Raw genomic sequence first — 12017 nt, forward strand, 5'->3', positions numbered from 1 at the left:
CTGTAAACACCAAACCGACTTCAGAGAACTAGCACGGACAAAGTCCCCTTGCTGCATCACTGTGACTTAGTGAAAAATGTTGCACATGAACACAATGCAAAGACTACAGCCAGTGGTCAACCAGCATGTACATTCTGCACCTGCATGAGAGGAAATGACTCTCCACACCAGCAGATGGTGGTGTCTGTAATCCACATTCAAAAGGGCAATCTGGAAGACAGTCTTGATGCTAGTTAGCCAGTTTGCACATTAACAGCACCGTGTGCCAGTGAAATATAACAAAAACCACCATTAAACATTTCTGCCAAGAGCTCAGTGACTAAAGAAAAATCTTACCTTATGTAACAGGTTTGTTTTAGTTTCACTCCCTCTTGACTTCAGCTGATTGTTTAATTAACTCACTTCTGTTCCTCCTCTCGTAGGCGGAGCTGAATTGTGAATTTTGAGTGAACTTTGAGTCATTTTAAGGTACGTCGTCATCATTTTTCTTTTCCCACACCTCACCACAGTAACTTAAACCTAAACCTAACCTCTATAACTTTATGCTAATTATGTAACTTAACACTGAGTACATAACATCATTCGTGGGCCACTGATTTGTGGGATATCATATGAACAGTTGTATGAGGAAAAGTTGTGTTTTGTTCTATCTTGGGTACGGATATCTGAAAAACTAAAGCTCTTTTGAGGATTTGTGCCCACACTAACTGTGCCCCCCCCCTCCTCTGAAATCATAATTCTGCCCCTGTCCAGTTAAACCCTGGATAAAAATATTTGTGTCTTAGATTCAGTGGGCATCCATGGTGATTTGGACTGCTGTGTCTGTGTAATAACTGTTCCTTTGATGAACCAATATTACATTTTGTGCCAGTATAGTATTCCCAATGGACTGCAAAGATGATCTAGCTCAATCCAATGCCTTTGAATAATGCTGTACTTCTGTTCTGCAACCTTTTTGCTGTTTGCTGTAAATACTGCTGCACTAGTAACTTTAGCAGCTGATTAAAGAGCAGACCAAGAGCTTTTTTATTTCCTGGACTGACCGCTCCTCGTTTTTAGCAGCAATTCCATTGCTAAGAAATCCAAATGTGGTTTGTCTATCCTCCATCTCGGACACTGAAACCTCAGCTTTCGCCTCTGCACTGTTTCAATATGTTCTCTTTCTTCTTCACATAGCCTCAAATGCCCTAAAGGCACACATATTCTGAAGCTACTTATAGTGTGATTTATATGCATTTTTCAGCATAGAGGCGCTCTGCTGTTTTAAATTAAAATCAATACATCAAACTTTTCCTGTGAGAGAGTGTCTTTCGAAAAATCGTTATTAAGAATTAACTCACAACTTTATCTACATATCAGTATTAATAAATGATGGTCCAGGCCACAAGGGAAATGCTCAAAGGGATGGAAAGTAGCCATGAATCACTTGTGGTGGACTCTTTTGGTCTTTGTACAGTAAGTGATGTCTTTGAGTGAACTCTCATGGCAAAGACATATTTCCATACAGAGAAGATGATTAGGGAGGACAAAGACAGGCACGCAGAAAGTACAAAGCAAAAAGCAGCCTTTGTGTTTCCCTCTGAGGAGCCTCCCCCCCTGGCTCTGATCCATCTCTCTCCTAAAATCAGAGATAGCTCCTCTGTCCATCACAGTCCCCCAGAGAGTCTCTACCTGTCACTCCGCACTAACATGAGCTTTGAATCTGCTCTTGTGTGTCCCCGGGAGCATGCACAGACATTCAAATAAACAAATCAACACACACACACACACACACACACACACACGCACACACACACACACACACACACACACACACACACACAGAATCCTCTAAGTTGCTGAAACATGGTACTATTCTTAAATTCAAGGAAGGAGAAGCCTATTCCTACTGGCCAGACCAATCAGATGCTTCTGTGACTGAAAATGAGTGCTGCAAGGATGATGCTGATGATAATTTGCAAAGAAAGAAGTGTGTGAATGCAGTCGCTAAATGTAAAAAGCTGATGTTAGGCTAGAAACAAACTACATCACAGTCGCATGACTTCAATAGCACCACCACAAAGAGCCTGAAAAGCCATGTTCAGTGTGATGAAACTCTGTAGTCTCAATTAGTCACTTGTTAGGGACAGCGCCTTTTGAGACACGAAGGGGGGTATTTACTGATGTTTTTTTTTTTTTTAAACAAAACGTGGAAGTCTCTCAAACTTGTGTCAACCACAGTCTTTATTTCAGGCATCTAACCAAGAGGACTCATTCAGGACTCATTCCTGCAGCACTCTTTTTGTTCAGTGTATTCAAAACATGAAAATAAAATCCTTGCTGTGTACTGTACGCCACATGACAACATAATGTGTCATATTAGCTCATATGTAGCTCATACTAGTGCCAGCTTGTTGAAATATATGCACTGGTTGTTTTTTTTCTTATTATGTTTAGCATTTTTTCTCATCTTTTCGGGTTAGGGTTCAGGGTTTTCTCCAGGCATTTTCAAATCTGTGCAGGAACTCAGAGATGACCCGGGTATAGATGATGTTATTTATCGTTCTCATGACCACAAGAAAATTCTTTTGCGATCTTGACTTAACAAACTTGTTTTTCCATGCTTTAAAGTGACTCAGGTGAGAGGTAGTTGGTTATTTAGAAAGCTCTTGAGACAGATATCTGATATGTATGCAGAATCTGTGGCCAGTGGTACAACATTTTGGTATCTGTAGTGTTCTGATTTCTGTTTGTAGTCTGCACAGTATTGACCAATTGCATTTGAGCCAACTTTGGTTGCTTGCAGGTAAACAGTTAATGTGAAAAGCAAAAGAGGCAGAATGCAGTGCTGAAATGCAATCTCAGAACCCATCAGTTGTCGTCAAGGACAAAGCTTTTTCTTTGTTTTGTTTCTGTTTTCTTTTCTAAATTTATCTACATGCAGTTATCTGTTTATAAAGATTAGTTAAAATGTTCTCTAGACCTGTCTAAAGATGCTAATCAAACTATGCAATGCCTCAAGAATGAATCCTAAAGCTCAGTGATGAACTCACAGTTCCCTCATCTCAAAGCCAATAGGTTTTTTGAATGGGTTTTTGGTTAGATGCCTGAAATAACGTCTGTGGTTAACACAAGCTGAAGAAACTTTCACGTTTTGTTCTTTGACATAAAATACATCAGTGAATACCTCATTCGTGAATTTTGAAACTACTTCTGTGTCTTTAAAAAAGGTGATTGCTAACAAATGGCTAAACGAGACTACAGAATGTCATCACACTGAGCCACAACAAACAGCTTTACAGTCTTGTTATGTTGGTAACATTAGGTCATTCAACCATAGTGTAGCTAGTTTATAGCCCAACATTTGCTTTGTAGTTCTGGTGACTGCATTTAGGCTTCAATAATCATGAAAGTGGTGTTCATTTGTTAAGACTATCTTGCTGAACACAACATGTAAGTATCATAGACATTTGTTTGCCACAGAGATTATTTTCGGCAATAATCCAAAACCCAATGGAAAAAATCCACAGGCTTTTTGATGAGGAAACCAGCATTTATTCACATCAGACAATAGCTAACAGTGTCTAAGAATGGGTCTTTAGAGTTCCAAAAACAGCAACTAAATACTAAAGATTTACACCCAAAAAGCTGTGCAGCAAACTAGAAGTGTCAATAAGCCATTAGATCAAAAGTAGTAATCTAGTATCTCTTTATGTCTGTTGCACTGTAACATGATCATGAATAATGACAAATTTAAATTTTTGTTTGTCATGGTTTAGGTCAAAATTGCATTTTTTACCGTGATGCGTTCATCTCTGTCATCTAAGTTGGTACCATCCTTCCTCCAGGAGATGGTGGGTTCAGGGTGCCCACGGGGCGGTTGGCACTCCAGCACCGCCGGCTCACCCACTGCGACCATAACGTCCACTGGGTTCTGTCTGAAGTCATCACGTAAAACTGGAAAACACACAGAAAAACAGATCAGTCAAAGGAGTGGAATTTAATGATGTCTGACTATTTGACAATGATAAATCACAATATTTGGTCATATTTTGATGCCTTTAAGTGGGCTGTATTTAATTCATGTCACAGAGAAGAGTTCATTTCAGTGGCTGACTGAAGTGGTATTTACAGCTTCCACAAGAGGGACTTTTAAAGATGTTGTGACATACTGTATGCTAATGTTTTTTTTCAATGTCAGAGCCCAGGGAAATTGCTTTTTTTTATTTATTTATTTCTTTATTTATTTACTCTCTTGTCTGTTCTTCTTGTTCCTAGCGTGGCAATGAAATGCACAAAACACAAAATTATCACCACGTCTGGAAGGGGAACAAGGCCATATTTGACTATATCCTGTCACCTAGCAACAGCGTCCTCAAGAATTAAAGCACTTGAACAGCAGGATATTGTGTTCTTGACATCCCCATGTCGAAAAATACCAGTTCCAATTGAAGGCAGCATTATAAAGGGTTGTTTGCTAGCACATACTTTAAGAGCAGCACACCAACTCTTTTCCAAAAAACTCAATTGGTGTTAATCTATAAGTCTAATACATGATATATAATTCATGTAAATCAGCACTGTAATAGCTGCAAGTACTCCTCATGTGATTACTTCCTTACTCGAACAGGAGATACGGTCTATTGAGACAAGTTGCTGAGGAAGCTAGTTGTCTTAATGGCTGACAGAAAGACGAGAGGATACACGGCTACAGAGCAATGCAGAAAGGTGAGATCCAGACGGCTCCAGTGGCAGGCAGCGGAAAAGCTACCACAGCAATTTATCATCTTTCCACAACGAATAGCCTGCGTACAGAAAAAAAAAAAAAAAAAAGACTCGCCAGCCAGAAGTTGAACTGGAGACAAAGCAAACTCGCATCCACTCCAAGAAGCCCTGCAGAAGAGTGTGATTCCTGGTGGCCACAGGCAGCTCATTCCTGTCTCAACCATGGACTGTGTATAAAAGCTCTCCACTGTACAGCCTCAAGCTCTAAACAGCATGAGGAGGAGCGGCAAGGGATTCTAAAATCTTAAATGTGTCAAAAAAAATCTACTAGAATACTGCCAGAGCTCTCAAGTCTTTGCAAGACAGAAAGTGAAATTGGGGTGTATAAAAAAGAAAGGAGTACGTTGTAAAAATGAAAACAACCTTTTGTTCTACACCGCTGAGAAAAATTCTGCTCCTGATGAGGTGAACAGCATGTGCTAATGTAGACGCCTGTGCATGAGTGACTGCTGCTAAGCATTCCCAGTTTTAAATTACAGGGGGGGCTTAGAACCTGAACAAGCCAAGGGAGCCGAGCCAACGTAGAGAGAGCAGAACTCAGTAGAGTTGGGTTGGGGTGAAAAGACAGGAAACAATGAGGAAAAGGCATAATGACTCCCAGATGGCGGCAACTCGTTCACCTCTGGCTACGGATTTGTACATAACGCTGGACAAGCGGGCCTGAGATGCCTGATGGCCACCAGTGGATATGGGAGAACAAATTGGGATGACCTTCTAATTGGAGGCATTTTGGCCCCCGCACTTCTTTGAGCTCCGCTCTGCTGCTCTGCCCCCTCTGATCCTCTGAACGGGGTTGCAACTGGATGACTACAGTTGACTGAAGTGCTGATGGGAAACAGCTGTCCAACGACCCCCCCACCCCCTTCCTCCCTGCCGCCGCCAACACCACCATGTCACATGATAAAAGGCATTCCTCGCGGGACACAAAAACATGGTTGAGGTTACGACAGACAGGAAGAAAGTGAGACCATCACGATTGTGCGTACAGTATGTGTGTGAGTGTGTGTGTGTGTGTGCATGTTGATTGATTGACTGATGCTATCTCATAAGCCCAATAGCAATCAGGTTACACATCTGTTTTTACTATCGTGTGAGGTCCAAATGTCTCCATAGGATTTTGAAAGCCTGGACTGTTTCCTCAAAGCCCTTTGTTAAAGATTTATTTTCAGTGATAGTGCTGGAGTTAGTGTAAGACGTAAGGCAAGGGGAGATAAGGGTTAAAAGCAGCAAAGCTTATGAAGGTTAGTGAAGAATGTTCTCATAAGTGTGCATGTTTTTGTGTGTATGTGAACAAGGAAAAGTTGGCTCGTTTGCGCGTTATACTATTATGCCGGGTAAGCACGCAAATAATCCGGAACATGTGTTTGTGAAACTGACTGTTTATATTCTCAGAAGGGGAAATGTATCTGCTTATTAAGATATAATAAGAAATTATGCATGCCCAAGTAAAAATCATGCAAGCATACACAAATCTCACAACCTAAACTATGCTTAGACTGTTGTCTATGGTTTGTCAACATTCTTGAAACCTTTTTATTGTCCTCTAATAGCTCTGAACAATTCATATAATGTTTGCTTATTAGTCAACATATCCTGACAAGCTGCTCTCTAGGAGTGATGCTGCTTACTCCACTGTCAAATCATAAATAGCTTGAGTCAGTGGCATTTGCAAAACCAGGTTCAGTAGATGCTCATATTAAATGTTGTACGCTGATTAATAAAATGTGGACATCCTGCAATGACTGCTTGATTTTAGAGGGTGTTTGAAGAATTATGCAAAGGACAATCACTGCAAATTAAACCCTCTTTCTTACATGTCCTATAAAAACAAAGGCTTTTTTTAAACCTCAGCATGCTTTGATTGCAGAGTGATTAATATTGCTCTTGTGTACTTCAAAAACTTTAACTAAATCTTTTACTTCACTTGTATCTTTCCCATCTTTTCTTTCACTCTTTCATCTGCATTTTAAAAGGTCCGGTGTGTGTAGGAACCATCTTGCTATGAGGCGACAGTGCTAACCACTGCACCACCTTACAGTAAGTTATCAGTGATCTTAAATTATCAGAAATAAATTGCAAGCACACATTAGCAGGTGCTGGGGTAGCGGCCCATCTATGATGACCCAAGCCGTGTCAGAGAAACACTGATTTGTAATGTCAAACTGCTTTATTTGGTGTTTTAACCAGTTTTAATCACCTGATCCATTTGTTTTGGAGAGGAAGAGACCTTTGCGGATAATTAGGCTCATGGTAAACACCTCCTAAACAATGAACAATGAATGAATCTTAACTGGAAGTTCGCACTTGGCACATGGGAGACGATGCCACTTAATCCTACACACTGCTCCTTTAAGGCTTTGCACGCTATCATGTCTTTCTTGTTATTCTCAAATCATACTTGTTTATTTCACACGTTGCACCCACATGAATTTCACAGCTTTTTGAAGCCATTCATAGCAGACTCCCACTTCTAACAGTGAAACCCACCTCGACAGCTTCTGAAGCCAACCCAGCTTGCCTGTTAAGCTGGAGTTTTGCACCTCTCACTGTCTTATTTTCGCCCTCCATCTGATCCCTCCAGATGAGAATCTCATAGCCCACTTCAAAGCATCTGCCGTTGGCCTCACTACCCCTGATCTGACAGTGTCTGACTTGTTGTTAGTCCTCTGGAGCCTGAGCCATAGCTTGAAAGGCCTACTGCAGCCTCTCTGCAGAGTCCAACTGGACCAAAAAAGGAACACAATCTAACCCCACAGACATGGGACACACACAGTAACCTCATCACACTGCATCACTGCATGAGACAGCCAGAGGCACCTTTTTGTCACCACAGTTAAAACTAGCCCCCTCTTGTTTCTCCATTTTGTATTCAAAGTGCTTTGATATATACTGCACATCCAGCTGTACAACTGTTTTCGTACAGCAATCAACTGCACGTCCCAAAGTCAACATCAACATTACTGCAAGGCACTGACAGTTTAATATCAGTTATAGCTTTGCCAAAAGCAGCACAACAGCTGTGCATGCTTCTGCTTCCAACTCATATTAAAGTAGAGGAATACAATTAGCAATCAGCTTATCCAAATGCCTGTTTAGAGACTGCTGACAGATTTTAGGTTTTTATGAAGAAAAACGTTGAAGACTTTGGCATTTCCACATCATTAGTTTGATGTGTTTTATATTTTCATTTGTTTTATGATTGATCAGAAACGTCATATAACAACAAAAAGCTTGACACAGATGAAAGAGGGGAACATGCCATGGCATGTAAGTCACTGCTGGCTCCAAGAATTAAATGTTAAGAATGGAGCCACATTTTTACAATCAGCAGGGTCTGAGCTTGATAAGCATAATTACCTGCCAACTAAATAATAAATACAGCGTTCTTTGTGAGAGAATTAAATGGAAGGACCCTTCACCTTCTCAATAGTAGATTTAGATTTAGATTCAACACAACAGTCCTCAATTTCCAAAATGTATTCTCTTTTGTCAGGAAAGGTTTGTATGGTTTTACATTTTGACACTGAAGGAATAGTTCAACAATAGTTCAAACTGATACCACTCTCATGACTGGAACTTACAGCCACTTAGCTTAGCTTTCAGACTGGAAACAGGAGGAACAGCTAAACCGACTCCAAAAGGGGTGCGAATCCATCTCCCAGCTCCTCTAAAGCGCACTTATTAACAGGTTATGTTGTGTTTGTTTTATCTGTACAAAAATCAAGGCATAAAAATGACAAGTTGTCATTTTAATGGGGGGTTATGTGCTGGATTTTCCTGAGTCCAGAGCTTGGAATCTGCCCCTCCTCGAAATTTAATAATTGGTCTGGCATCATGAAATGGAACAGCTGTTTGATGGCTGAAATGAAGACTGACCAATGAAAGCCGCTAGGGGACCAAAGATTAGCCAGTCAACACCATGGGTGGTATCATCGCTGTTGTCAACCTGTTGTCAAACTTCGTCAAGCAGTACCCCACAACCAATGAGGAGTAACAACAATGGCAATTGCTGCAGACAAGATACACACTGCTCGAAGTTGTTCTAAGTCGATATGTCTCAATATCGCCCTCATCATAGTTTTTACTTTGCTATGCCCCACTCATAAAACCTCAGCAAAACAAGTATGTTGGTATGATTACCATTAGTGTAGGTTGGTCTCTCATGATTGTTAAGGGAAAATTCAGTCCCCCTCCCCAACATAAATCACTTTGAGTGGATGCACTGTTAGAATGAAGATGGACACAGAGTGTAACGCGTTGACAATTTTGTCTGATATCAAACAAGAGCTGGATTATTTCTTGGCTGGGAGCAGTGACTTCCTCAAGTCTCCGCTGGTTGCTTAGCAACCTTGCAGCGACGACAAAAATCCAGGGATTCCCAAAATGTGAAACTATTCCTTTAAACCAAACAGAATTCCACTACAATGGAATAAAATGCAAAAAATAATACAATAATAATGCCTATCACATGTTACCAGAGCCTTTCGGTGATATGATAAAGTGTTGTGACCCCCTCCCCACATTTGAAAAGCTAAATTACTGTCTGTTTGGTATTTAAGCTACTATAAGACTTAAACAGAATGACTGAAAGTCATTTAACGGACACTCTGTTGGAGCATTATTTGAAAGCATTCATTAAATACCATAAAGTCTTAATCCACTGGAAGCCCATGCATTATTAATAAATGCATGCTTGATATAATCACTTACTTATTCAAATATCTCATACACACTGGCCTCCTCTAAAAGGCTCAATAATGAGTGGAGAATGAAAAGTTCAATAAAATGCTCTCTGGAAAATGAAGTAACAAAAATTAAAAAGACAAAAGGCAGAGCATCAACTTTATCTCTAAAAATGACTGCCCTTCCATATATATTGTTATTCTTTATGCTGTAGGTACAGCGTGACTATTTTTCCTAGATTTCATCAAACCAAGTCAATGATATGTAAATACTAAAATGGAAAAAAAGGCAGAGGCTGGAATTATGGTTCCTTCTCTGTTCTGTGGCATGCTGAACCGAGACCACACTAAAACACATTATTCCAAGACTAAGTAGTAATAAGTAAAAATAAGTATTGGCATCTATGACACTGTCCTGAAGTCTTAATGTTTCCCAGTGCTTAAAAACATTCGTTTCAGCTTAAATACAAACCAGCCTTTGACTGAAATACCCCAGAGCGCTGACTTGAAAATAAATAAATTTAATAAATACCTTAAGCCAGCCTTAAAAATACAGTTATTATCAAACCCCAGCAGATATGATATCCTTGACTTTTCTCACAATCTATCTCCTGACCTCTCTGTACCCCCTACCTCTATACTTTTATCCAACCCCCCCTCCCTTCTCCGCCTCCACCACCTCCTACTCGTCTTCTCCTCCTTGCTCTTACAAAGCTGTAGTCTGGAGAGACAGAAAGCTGCAGGAGAAACAGCTGCTCCAAAGAAAAACCAATATGTGCAGCTCATGGACTGTAGCTGGCCGGACAGATCGAAAAAAGAGACAGACAGGCACTCGCACGGGAGGTCCAGTGGGCCCTGTACCCCTTTGCAAGCGCATACCAAAGCCAATAGCATAATATGAACTGCAACCAAGCAAATCCAATAAAATAAGAAGGTTGTTCACATACAAATTACAATACATGCATTAGCTCAGTCTCATAACTATGGCACACGAGATTTGTGGAACACACACTAGCATCCAAAAGACACCGCACACTGCTTATAAAGCAAACAAAAAATCCTTGCCTGTCCTCCCCAAGCACCCCTATTTGAATTTCATTTTCTTCACTGAAATCATTACTCACAAAAGTCCCAGGGCAAACAGGTTCTTTTGCATGCAGGGGCATAAATCTATCTTATGTTTGGAGAGCCAATTAACTCAACGTAGGGGCTCACTTACTGGGATAAAGCCCCTAGTTATAATATTTGTTGGGCCAAATTTTACACTTTAACTTTTCCTCTTGTTCTCTTCCTCTCTTAGACTCAAAGAGCCTTCCCCCGTGTTAAGCTCTCTCGGGCTGTGGCATTAGCTTCAACTTTATGTAAGACGTGCTAGGAATGCTGACCCAAAGTTGACCTGCGCTATCTGGATTCGTATCACATTTACTTTATTTTTTGAATTTCAGAATTTCTTGTCTCATTCTATCCTGTGACAATCAACATTTTGTCACTACCCATTTCCTCTCTTCTTTAACCCTTGCACACATTGGCATATGGGCAGAGATAATCTTGCTACACATGCTCACAATACAAATTGAATATACAAATTTACCGCAGCCACTCGTGAGATAATTTGTCCCATGTTTTTGCATTATTATGGCTTTGTTTTTCTGTTAAGTTATACTGTTTTGCACTATTAAAAAAACACAATAATGCACACGGCAGAGCAAAGTCAGAAGAAACGATGGTTTGCGAAATGGACATACATGCAACCTATTAAGAGGCACTGCATTAGGATGGGGGGTTTATGTGTACAATGATGCCGTGTGAGTGTGTGTGGAGGGATAGATGCGCCGGTTCATCAGTTCGCGGATGTTCTGACACTCTAATCCTGTTGATGTACGTGCGGAACATATCACTCGTGAGGGGCAGACATTAAAACCAGCTAAAAGGATTGTGTAACCTCCGTATTAATCTCTTCCACTCATCCTATCCCTCAGTAAGAAGCAAGACGGGAGAAAAGGAAAGAGGAAAAAGCGCTGCTGAGAATAAGGAGAGGGCAGATACAGAGAGACAGACGGACATGAAGCAGATTAGGATAATTAGTGGAGTGGCAGAAGAGCTGGGTGAAACAGCTCTGATGGGGTTAGGTGACTTGTCAATCACACAAAAGTGCAAAAGGTTCACAGTTCCTGTTGTTGCCTATAACGTTTGGAGTTCTCTTACTTATCTTGTGACAATAGCCCAACACTACATCAGTTCTCAGGATGAAGATCAGATTTCTACAATGAGTAGACAAGTAGATGGTGGTGCACTGGAGCAAATGCTGGTGCAGTGTAAAACAACACCAATGTCATGTATTGAATCCTTTAAGAATGAAATCAGAAAGATAAATGCAGGTGTGCAGACATAAGCCCCATCGCATTTCTTATTTCTACCCCTACCCCTTGTTTTTCAGTGCCCCTTTGTCTCTTGGATCAGTTACCAGGGGTTGTAGTTGAAATTTTTCCATATGAAGCTGAGCAACCCTTCAAGATCCTGACACATCATCAGTAGTCGTCAATGGCGTTTACATAAACAGACATGACTTTG

The 12017-nt window shown here is 40.6% G+C and overlaps 1 protein-coding gene across 3 annotated transcripts in view; it reads right to left on the minus strand.

Annotated features, from left to right (window-relative positions):
- LOC125897747 (roundabout homolog 1-like) overlaps positions 1–12017 on the minus strand; it is a 133527-nt gene that overhangs the window by 34009 nt on the left and 87501 nt on the right. For all 3 annotated transcript variants that reach the window (XM_049591084.1, XM_049591086.1, XM_049591085.1), the window contains one exon: positions 3779–3936. In XM_049591084.1, the coding sequence (XP_049447041.1) occupies positions 3779–3936 (158 nt within the window). The remainder of the gene's footprint in view (positions 1–3778; positions 3937–12017) is intronic.

The sequence above is a fragment of the Epinephelus fuscoguttatus genome, linkage group LG12, assembly GCF_011397635.1.
Source record: "Epinephelus fuscoguttatus linkage group LG12, E.fuscoguttatus.final_Chr_v1".
In the NCBI taxonomy this organism is placed as follows: domain Eukaryota; kingdom Metazoa; phylum Chordata; class Actinopteri; order Perciformes; family Serranidae; genus Epinephelus; species Epinephelus fuscoguttatus.